We start from the raw sequence: 12,958 nt of genomic DNA on the forward strand, positions 1-12,958 counted from the left end.
TGTGACTCCATGTATGTATATATGGCTGTACACATGGCTAGGATGTGACTCCATGTATGTATATATGGCTGTACACACGGGTAGGCTGTGACTCCATGTATGTATATATGGCTGTACACATGGGTAGGCTGTGACTCCATGTATGTATATATGGCTGTACACATGGCTAGGCTGTGACTCCATGTATGTATATATGGCTGTACACATGGGTAGGCTCCGACTCCATGTATGTATATATGGCTGTACACATGGGTAGGCTCCGACTCCATGTATGTATATATGGCTGTACACATGGAGGACATGGAGCTCAGGACACGGGTAGGCTGTGACTCCATGTATGTATATATGGCTGCACACACGGGTTGGCTGTGACTCCATGTATGTATATATGGCTGTACACACGGGTAGGCTGTGACTCCATGTATGTATATATGGCTGTACACACGGGTAGGCTGTGACTCCATGTATGTATATATGGCTGTACACATGGCTAGGCTGTGACTCCATGTATGTATATATGGCTGTACACATGGCTAGGCTGTGACTCCATGTATGTATATATGGCTGTACACATGGCTAGGCTGTGACTCCATGTATGTATATATGGCTGTACACATGGGTAGGCTCCGACTCCATGTATGTATATATGGCTGTACACATGGGTAGGCTCCGACTCCATGTATGTATATATGGCTGTACACATGGAGGACATGGAGCTCAGGACACGGGTAGGCTGTGACTCCATGTATGTATATATGGCTGCACACACGGGTTGGCTGTGACTCCATGTATGTATATATGGCTGTACACATGGAGGACATGGAGCTCAGGACATGGGTAGGCTGTGACTCCATGTATGTATATATGGCTGTACACACGGGTAGGCTGTGACTCCATGTATGTATATATGGCTGCACACACGGGTTGGCTGTGACTCCATGTATGTATATATGGCTGTACACATGGAGGACATGGAGCTCAGGACATGGGTAGGTTGTGACTCCATGTATGTATATATGGCTGCACACACGGGTAGGCTGTGACTCCATGTATGTATATATGGCTGCACACACGGGTAGGCTGTGACTCCATGTATGTATATATGGCTGTACACATGGCTAGGATGTGACTCCATGTATGTATATATGGCTGTACACACGGGTAGGCTGTGACTCCATGTATGTATATATGGCTGTACACATGGGTAGGCTGTGACTCCATGTATGTATATATGGATGTACACATGGCTAGGCTGTGACTCCATGTATGTATATATGGCTGTACACATGGGTAGGCTCCGACTCCATGTATGTATATATGGCTGTACACATGGGTAGGCTCCGACTCCATGTATGTATATATGGCTGTACACATGGAGGACATGGAGCTCAGGACACGGGTAGGCTGTGACTCCATGTATGTATATATGGCTGCACACACGGGTTGGCTGTGACTCCATGTATGTATATATGGCTGTACACACGGGTAGGCTGTGACTCCATGTATGTATATATGGCTGTACACACGGGTAGGCTGTGACTCCATGTATGTATATATGGCTGTACACATGGCTAGGCTGTGACTCCATGTATGTATATATGGCTGTACACATGGGTAGGCTGTGACTCCATGTATGTATATATGGCTGTACACACGGGTAGGCTGTGACTCCATGTATGTATATATGGCTGTACACATGGGTAGGCTGTGACTCCATGTATGTATATATGGCTGTACACATGGGTAGGCTGTGACTCCATGTATGTATATATGGCTGTACACATGGAGGACATGGAGCTCAGGACACGGGTAGGCTGTGACTCCATGTATGTATATATGGCTGTACACACGGGTAGGCTGTGACTCCATGTATGTATATATGGCTGTACACACGGCTAGGCTGTGACTCCATGTATGTATATATGGCTGTACACATGGCTAGGCTGTGACTCCATGTATGTATATATGGCTGTACACATGGAGGACATGGAGCTCAGGACATGGGTAGGCTGTGACTCCATGTATGTATATATGGCTGTACACACGGGTAGGCTGTGACTCCATGTATGTATATATGGCTGCACACACGGGTTGGCTGTGACTCCATGTATGTATATATGGCTGTACACATGGAGGACATGGAGCTCAGGACATGGGTAGGCTGTGACTCCATGTATGTATATATGGCTGCACACACGGGTAGGCTGTGACTCCATGTATGTATATATGGCTGTACACATGGGTAAACTGTGACTCCATGTATGTATATATGGCTGTACACACGGGTAGGCTGTGACTCCATGTATGTATATATGGCTGTACACATGGGTAGGCTGTGACTCCATGTAAGTATATATGGCTGTACACATGGCTAGGCTGTGACTCCATGTATGTATATATGGCTGTACACATGGGTAGGCTGTGACTCCATGTATGTATATATGGCTGTACACATGGGTAGGCTGTGACTCCATGTATGTATATATGGCTGTACACATGGAGGACATGGAGCTCAGGACACGGGTAGGCTGTGACTCCATGTATGTATATATGGCTGTACACACGGGTAGGCTGTGACTCCATGTATGTATATATGGCTGTACACACGGCTAGGCTGTGACTCCATGTATGTATATATGGCTGTACACATGGCTAGGCTGTGACTCCATGTATGTATATATGGCTGCACACACGGGTTGGCTGTGACTCCATGTATGTATATATGGCTGTACACATGGAGGACATGGAGCTCAGGACATGGGTAGGCTGTGACTCCATGTATGTATATATGGCATATGGCTGTACACACGGGTAGGCTGTGACTCCATGTATGTATATATGGCTGCACACACGGGTTGGCTGTGACTCCATGTATGTATATATGGCTGTACACATGGGTAGGCTGTGACTCCATGTAAGTATATATGGCTGTACACATGGGTAGGCTGTGACTCCATGTATGTATATATGGCTGTACACATGGGTAGGCTGTGACTCCATGTATGTATATATGGCTGTACACATGGGTAGGCTGTGACTCCATGTATGTATATATGGCTGTACACATGGAGGACATGGAGCTCAGGACACGGGTAGGCTGTGACTCCATGTATGTATATATGGCTGTACACACGGGTAGGCTGTGACTCCATGTATGTATATATGGCTGTACACACGGCTAGGCTGTGACTCCATGTATGTATATATGGCTGTACACACGGCTAGGCTGTGACTCCATGTATGTATATATGGCTGTACACACGGCTAGGCTGCGACTCCATGTATCTATATATGGCTGTACACATGGGTAGGCTGTGACTCCATGTATGTATATATGGCTGTACACATGGCTAGGCTGTGACTCCATATATGTATATATGGCTGTACACATGGCTAGGCTGTGACTCCATGTATGTATATATGGCTGTACACATGGGTAGGCTGTGACTCCATGTATGTATATATGGCTGTACACATGGCTAGGCTGTGACTCCATGTATGTATATATGGCTGTACACATGGAGGACATGGAGCTCAGGACACGGGTAGGCTGTGACTCCATGTATGTATATATGGCTGTACACATGGGTAGGCTGCGACTCCATGTATGTATATATGGCTGTACACATGGCTAGGCTGTGACTCCATGTATGTATATATGGCTGTACACACGGGTAGGCTGTGACTCCATGTATGTATATATGGCTGTACACACGGGTAGGCTGTGACTCCATGTATGTATATATGGCTGTACACATGGCTAGGCTGCGACTCCATGTATGTATATATGGCTGTACACATGGAGGACATGGAGCTCAGGACACGGGTAGGCTGTGACTCCATGTATGTATATATGGCTGTACACATGGCTAGGCTGTGACTCCATGTATGTATATATGGCTGTACACATGGCTAGGCTGTGACTCCATGTATGTATATATGGCTGTACACACGGGTAGGCTGTGACTCCATGTATGTATATATGGCTGTACACATGGGTAGGCTGTGACTCCATGTATGTATATATGGCTGTACACATGGCTAGGCTGTGACTCCATGTATGTATATATGGCTGTACACATGGGTAGGCTGTGACTCCATGTATGTATATATGGCTGTACACATGGGTAGGCTCCGACTCCATGTATGTATATATGGCTGTACACATGGAGGACATGGAGCTCAGGACACGGGTAGGCTGTGACTCCATGTATGTATATATGGCTGCACACACGGGTTGGCTGTGACTCCATGTATGTATATATGGCTGTACACACGGGTAGGCTGTGACTCCATGTATGTATATATGGCTGTACACACGGGTAGGCTGTGACTCCATGTATGTATATATGGCTGTACACATGGCTAGGCTGTGACTCCATGTATGTATATATGGCTGTACACATGGCTAGGCTGTGACTCTATGTATGTATATATGGCTGTACACACGGGTAGGCTGTGACTCCATGTATGTATATATGGCTGTACACATGGGTAGGCTGTGACTCCATGTATGTATATATGGCTGTACACATGGAGGACATGGAGCTCAGGACACGGGTAGGCTGTGACTCCATGTATGTATATATGGCTGCACACATGGCTAGGCTGTGACTCCATGTATGTATATATGGCTGTACACATGGGTAGGCTGTGACTCCATGTATGTATATATGGCTGTACACATGGGTAGGCTGTGACTCCATGTATGTATATATGGCTGTACACATGGCTGGGCTGTGACTCCATGTATGTATATATGGCTGTACACATGGGTAGGCTGTGACTCCATGTATGTATATATGGCTGTACACATGGCTAGGCTGTGACTCCATGTATGTATATATGGCTGTACACATGGGTAGGCTGTGACTCCATGTATGTATATATGGCTGTACACATGGGTAGGCTGTGACTCCATGTATGTATATATGGCTGTACACATGGCTGGGCTGTGACTCCATGTATGTATATATGGCTGTACACATGGGTAGGCTGTGACTCCATGTATGTATATATGGCTGTACACATGGCTAGGCTGTGACTCCATGTATGTATATATGGCTGTACACATGGCTAGGCTGTGACTCCATGTATGTATATATGGCTGTACACATGGGTAGGCTCCGACTCCATGTATGTATATATGGCTGTACACATGGGTAGGCTCCGACTCCATGTATGTATATATGGCTGTACACATGGAGGACATGGAGCTCAGGACACGGGTAGGCTGTGACTCCATGTATGTATATATGGCTGCACACACGGGTTGGCTGTGACTCCATGTATGTATATATGGCTGTACACATGGAGGACATGGAGCTCAGGACATGGGTAGGCTGTGACTCCATGTATGTATATATGGCTGTACACACGGGTAGGCTGTGACTCCATGTATGTATATATGGCTGCACACACGGGTTGGCTGTGACTCCATGTATGTATATATGGCTGTACACATGGAGGACATGGAGCTCAGGACATGGGTAGGTTGTGACTCCATGTATGTATATATGGCTGCACACACGGGTAGGCTGTGACTCCATGTATGTATATATGGCTGTACACATGGCTAGGATGTGACTCCATGTATGTATATATGGCTGTACACACGGGTAGGCTGTGACTCCATGTATGTATATATGGCTGTACACATGGGTAGGCTGTGACTCCATGTATGTATATATGGCTGTACACATGGCTAGGCTGTGACTCCATGTATGTATATATGGCTGTACACATGGGTAGGCTCCGACTCCATGTATGTATATATGGCTGTACACATGGGTAGGCTCCGACTCCATGTATGTATATATGGCTGTACACATGGAGGACATGGAGCTCAGGACACGGGTAGGCTGTGACTCCATGTATGTATATATGGCTGCACACACGGGTTGGCTGTGACTCCATGTATGTATATATGGCTGTACACACGGGTAGGCTGTGACTCCATGTATGTATATATGGCTGTACACACGGGTAGGCTGTGACTCCATGTATGTATATATGGCTGTACACATGGCTAGGCTGTGACTCCATGTATGTATATATGGCTGTACACATGGCTAGGCTGTGACTCCATGTATGTATATATGGCTGCACACATGGCTAGGCTGTGACTCCATGTATGTATATATGGCTGTACACATGGGTAGGCTGTGACTCCATGTATGTATATATGGCTGTACACATGGCTAGGCTGTGACTCCATGTATGTATATATGGCTGTACACATGGCTAGGCTGTGACTCCATGTATGTATATATGGCTGTACACATGGGTAGGCTCCGACTCCATGTATGTATATATGGCTGTACACATGGGTAGGCTCCGACTCCATGTATGTATATATGGCTGTACACATGGAGGACATGGAGCTCAGGACACGGGTAGGCTGTGACTCCATGTATGTATATATGGCTGCACACACGGGTTGGCTGTGACTCCATGTATGTATATATGGCTGTACACATGGAGGACATGGAGCTCAGGACATGGGTAGGCTGTGACTCCATGTATGTATATATGGCTGCACACACGGGTTGGCTGTGACTCCATGTATGTATATATGGCTGTACACATGGAGGACATGGAGCTCAGGACATGGGTAGGTTGTGACTCCATGTATGTATATATGGCTGCACACACGGGTAGGCTGTGACTCCATGTATGTATATATGGCTGTACACATGGCTAGGATGTGACTCCATGTATGTATATATGGCTGTACACACGGGTAGGCTGTGACTCCATGTATGTATATATGGCTGTACACATGGGTAGGCTGTGACTCCATGTATGTATATATGGATGTACACATGGCTAGGCTGTGACTCCATGTATGTATATATGGCTGTACACATGGGTAGGCTCCGACTCCATGTATGTATATATGGCTGTACACATGGGTAGGCTCCGACTCCATGTATGTATATATGGCTGTACACATGGAGGACATGGAGCTCAGGACACGGGTAGGCTGTGACTCCATGTATGTATATATGGCTGCACACACGGGTTGGCTGTGACTCCATGTATGTATATATGGCTGTACACACGGGTAGGCTGTGACTCCATGTATGTATATATGGCTGTACACACGGGTAGGCTGTGACTCCATGTATGTATATATGGCTGTACACATGGCTAGGCTGTGACTCCATGTATGTATATATGGCTGTACACATGGGTAGGCTGTGACTCCATGTATGTATATATGGCTGTACACACGGGTAGGCTGTGACTCCATGTATGTATATATGGCTGTACACATGGGTAGGCTGTGACTCCATGTATGTATATATGGCTGTACACATGGGTAGGCTGTGACTCCATGTATGTATATATGGCTGTACACATGGAGGACATGGAGCTCAGGACACGGGTAGGCTGTGACTCCATGTATGTATATATGGCTGTACACACGGGTAGGCTGTGACTCCATGTATGTATATATGGCTGTACACACGGCTAGGCTGTGACTCCATGTATGTATATATGGCTGTACACATGGCTAGGCTGTGACTCCATGTATGTATATATGGCTGTACACATGGAGGACATGGAGCTCAGGACATGGGTAGGCTGTGACTCCATGTATGTATATATGGCTGTACACACGGGTAGGCTGTGACTCCATGTATGTATATATGGCTGCACACACGGGTTGGCTGTGACTCCATGTATGTATATATGGCTGTACACATGGAGGACATGGAGCTCAGGACATGGGTAGGCTGTGACTCCATGTATGTATATATGGCTGCACACACGGGTAGGCTGTGACTCCATGTATGTATATATGGCTGTACACATGGCTAGGATGTGACTCCATGTATGTATATATGGCTGTACACATGGGTAGGCTGTGACTCCATGTATGTATATATGGCTGTACACATGGCTAGGATGTGACTCCATGTATGTATATATGGCTGTACACATGGGTAGGCTGTGACTCCATGTATGTATATATGGCTGTACACATGGCTAGGATGTGACTCCATGTATGTATATATGGCTGTACACACGGGTAGGCTGTGACTCCATGTATGTATATATGGCTGTACACATGGCTAGGATGTGACTCCATGTATGTATATATGGCTGTACACACGGGTAGGCTGTGACTCCATGTATGTATATATGGCTGTACACATGGCTAGGATGTGACTCCATGTATGTATATATGGCTGTACACACGGGTAGGCTGTGACTCCATGTAAGTATATATGGCTGTACACATGGGTAGGCTGTGACTCCATGTATGTATATATGGCTGTACACACGGGTAGGCTGTGACTCCATGTATGTATATATGGCTGTACACATGGGTAGGCTGTGACTCCATGTATGTATATATGGCTGTACACATGGGTAGGCTGTGACTCCATGTATGTATATATGGCTGTACACATGGAGGACATGGAGCTCCGGACACGGGTAGGCTGTGACTCCATGTATGTATATATGGCTGTACACACGGGTAGGCTGTGACTCCATGTATGTATATATGGCTGTACACACGGCTAGGCTGTGACTCCATGTATGTATATATGGCTGTACACATGGCTAGGCTGTGACTCCATGTATGTATATATGGCTGCACACACGGGTTGGCTGTGACTCCATGTATGTATATATGGCTGTACACATGGAGGACATGGAGCTCAGGACATGGGTAGGCTGTGACTCCATGTATGTATATATGGCATATGGCTGTACACACGGGTAGGCTGTGACTCCATGTATGTATATATGGCTGCACACACGGGTTGGCTGTGACTCCATGTATGTATATATGGCTGTACACATGGGTAGGCTGTGACTCCATGTAAGTATATATGGCTGTACACATGGGTAGGCTGTGACTCCATGTATGTATATATGGCTGTACACACGGGTAGGCTGTGACTCCATGTATGTATATATGGCTGTACACATGGGTAGGCTGTGACTCCATGTATGTATATATGGCTGTACACATGGGTAGGCTGTGACTCCATGTATGTATATATGGCTGTACACATGGAGGACATGGAGCTCAGGACACGGGTAGGCTGTGACTCCATGTATGTATATATGGCTGTACACACGGGTAGGCTGTGACTCCATGTATGTATATATGGCTGTACACACGGCTAGGCTGTGACTCCATGTATGTATATATGGCTGTACACACGGCTAGGCTGTGACTCCATGTATGTATATATGGCTGTACACACGGCTAGGCTGTGACTCCATGTATGTATATATGGCTGTACACATGGGTAGGCTGTGACTCCATGTATGTATATATGGCTGTACACATGGGTAGGCTGTGACTCCATGTATGTATATATGGCTGTACACATGGAGGACATGGAGCTCAGGACACGGGTAGGCTGTGACTCCATGTATGTATATATGGCTGTACACACGGGTAGGCTGTGACTCCATGTATGTATATATGGCTGTACACACGGCTAGGCTGTGACTCCATGTATGTATATATGGCTGTACACATGGCTAGGCTGTGACTCCATGTATGTATATATGGCTGCACACACGGGTTGGCTGTGACTCCATGTATGTATATATGGCTGTACACATGGAGGACATGGAGCTCAGGACATGGGTAGGCTGTGACTCCATGTATGTATATATGGCATATGGCTGTACACACGGGTAGGCTGTGACTCCATGTATGTATATATGGCTGCACACACGGGTTGGCTGTGACTCCATGTATGTATATATGGCTGTACACATGGAGGACATGGAGCTCAGGACACGGGTAGGCTGTGACTCCATGTATGTATATATGGCTGCACACACGGGTAGGCTGTGATTCCATGTATGTATATATGGCTGTACACATGGGTAGGCTGTGACTCCATGTATGTATATATGGCTGTACACATGGGTAGGCTGTGACTCCATGTATGTATATATGGCTGTACACACGGGTAGGCTGTGACTCCATGTATGTATATATGGCTGTACACATGGGTAGGCTGTGACTCCATGTAAGTATATATGGCTGTACACATGGGTAGGCTGTGACTCCATGTATGTATATATGGCTGTACACACGGGTAGGCTGTGACTCCATGTATGTATATATGGCTGTACACATGGGTAGGCTGTGACTCCATGTATGTATATATGGCTGTACACATGGAGGACATGGAGCTCAGGACACGGGTAGGCTGTGACTCCATGTATGTATATATGGCTGTACACACGGGTAGGCTGTGACTCCATGTATGTATATATGGCTGTACACACGGCTAGGCTGTGACTCCATGTATGTATATATGGCTGTACACATGGCTAGGCTGTGACTCCATGTATGTATATATGGCTGTACACATGGAGGACATGGAGCTCAGGACATGGGTAGGCTGTGACTCCATGTATGTATATATGGCTGCACACACGGGTAGGCTGTGACTCCATGTATGTATATATGGCTGTACACACGGGTAGGCTGTGACTCCATGTATGTATATATGGCTGTACACATGGAGGACATGGAGCTCAGGACATGGGTAGGCTGTGACTCCATGTATGTATATATGGCTGCACACACGGGTAGGCTGTGACTCCATGTATGTATATATGGCTGTACACATGGCTAGGATGTGACTCCATGTATGTATATATGGCTGTACACATGGGTAGGCTGTGACTCCATGTATGTATATATGGCTGTACACACGGGTAGGCTGTGACTCCATGTATGTATATATGGCTGTACACATGGGTAGGCTGTGACTCCATGTAAGTATATATGGCTGTACACATGGGTAGGCTGTGACTCCATGTATGTATATATGGCTGTACACACGGGTAGGCTGTGACTCCATGTATGTATATATGGCTGTACACATGGGTAGGCTGTGACTCCATGTATGTATATATGGCTGTACACATGGGTAGGCTGTGACTCCATGTATGTATATATGGCTGTACACATGGAGGACATGGAGCTCAGGACACGGGTAGGCTGTGACTCCATGTAAGTATATATGGCTGTACACATGGGTAGGCTGTGACTCCATGTATGTATATATGGCTGTACACACGGGTAGGCTGTGACTCCATGTATGTATATATGGCTGTACACATGGGTAGGCTGTGACTCCATGTATGTATATATGGCTGTACACATGGAGAACATGGAGCTCAGGACACGGGTAGGCTGTGACTCCATGTAAGTATATATGGCTGTACACATGGGTAGGCTGTGACTCCATGTATGTATATATGGCTGTACACACGGGTAGGCTGTGACTCCATGTATGTATATATGGCTGTACACATGGGTAGGCTGTGACTCCATGTATGTATATATGGCTGTACACATGGGTAGGGTGTGACTCCATGTATGTATATATGGCTGTACACATGGGTAGGCTGTGACTCCATGTATGTATATATGGCTGTACACACGGGTAGGCTGTGACTCCATGTATGTATATATGGCTGTACACATGGCTAGGCTGTGACTCCATGTATGTATATATGGCTGTACACATGGAGAACATGGAGCTCAGCACATGGCTAGGCTGCGACTCCATGTATGTATATATGGCTGTACACATGGAGGACATGGAGCTCAGGACACGGGTAGGCTATGACTCCATGTATGTATATATGGCTGTACACATGGAGAACATGGAGCTCAGCACATGGCTAGGCTGCGACTCCATGTATGTATATATGGCTGTACACATGGCTAGGCTGCGACTCCATGTATGTATATATGGCTGTACACATGGAGAACATGGAGCTCAGCACATGGGTAGGCTGTGACTCCATGTATGTATATATGGCTGTACACATGGCTAGGCTGCGACTCCATGTATGTATATATGGCTGTACACATGGAGGACATGGAGCTCAGGACACGGGTAGGCTGTGACTCCATGTATGTATATATGGCTGTACACATGGCTAGGCTGTGACTCCATGTATGTATATATGGCTGTACACATGGCTAGGCTGTGACTCCATGTATGTATATATGGCTGTACACATGGCTAGGCTGTGACTCCATGTATGTATATATGGCTGTACACATGGCTAGGCTGTGACTCCATGTATGTATATATGGCTGTACACATGGAGGACATGGAGCTCAGGACACGGGTAGGCTGTGACTCCATGTATGTATATATGGCTGTACACATGGAGGACATGGAGCTCAGGACACGGGTAGGCTGTGACTCCATGTATGTATATATGGCTGTACACATGGAGGACATGGAGCTCAGGACACGGGTAGGCTGTGACTCCATGTATGTATATATGGCTGTACACATGGCTAGGCTGTGACTCCATGTATGTATATATGGCTGTACACATGATGTGACCTCTTCTTCTCCTCTGCAGGCTTCTTCGCTCTCCTGGCATTGTCCGTATACACAGGTGTGACGGTGAACTTCTTTGGGAAACGTTACATCGATTGGCGATTTTCCTGGTCGTATATTCTGGGTTGGATTGGAATTATTCTTACCGTGTCGGCAGGTATGAGACATCTTCCATGTTGCCTCCGCTCCTCACACTGTCCTATTGTTCCTGGACAGACGTTTCCTTGTAGACGGAGGAGAACATTGATCTCTGTGTTTTCTGCTTCCAGGAATCTTCCATGTCTGTGCCTATGCCAGAAGCAGTCCCCAGGATGTGGGCAATGTGTCCAGCGGATGAAACCCCTCCAGCTCCTCCCCTTTTATTATCTGAGGCCCAGCCCCTGCGGGAAGTCACATGGATCCGCAGAGGACGGCAGCCCCTCCCCCGCTGTCTGTGTATTCACCGTTTTTCTATTTCGTATTGAAGACACTTGCTTTTATACTGTGTATGGACTGACTGTGTCTAGCCAAGATCTCTCATTGGACTGCAGTATGAATATTGATGATATTATCTAGAAAATGTCTCAATGTCAATAAAATATACAAGCCGAAATGTT

General features: G+C 46.4%; 1 protein-coding gene across 1 annotated transcript in view; it reads left to right on the top strand.

Annotated features, from left to right (window-relative positions):
- The window catches only part of LOC309569763 (lens fiber membrane intrinsic protein-like), a gene marked incomplete at its 5' end in the record, with an annotated part of 31,677 nt that extends 18,954 nt beyond the window's left edge, over positions 1-12,723 (top strand). The window contains 2 exons of the mRNA XM_082275764.1: positions 12,385-12,519; positions 12,632-12,723. Of these exons, the coding sequence (XP_082131890.1) occupies positions 12,385-12,519; positions 12,632-12,699 (203 nt within the window). The 3' untranslated portion in view covers positions 12,700-12,723. The remainder of the gene's footprint in view (positions 1-12,384; positions 12,520-12,631) is intronic.
- Positions 12,724-12,958: the final 235 nt, after the last annotated feature.

This window comes from Pelophylax lessonae (assembly GCF_965119305.1).
Source record: "Pelophylax lessonae genome assembly, chromosome: 13".
In the NCBI taxonomy this organism is placed as follows: Eukaryota; Metazoa; Chordata; class Amphibia; order Anura; family Ranidae; genus Pelophylax; species Pelophylax lessonae.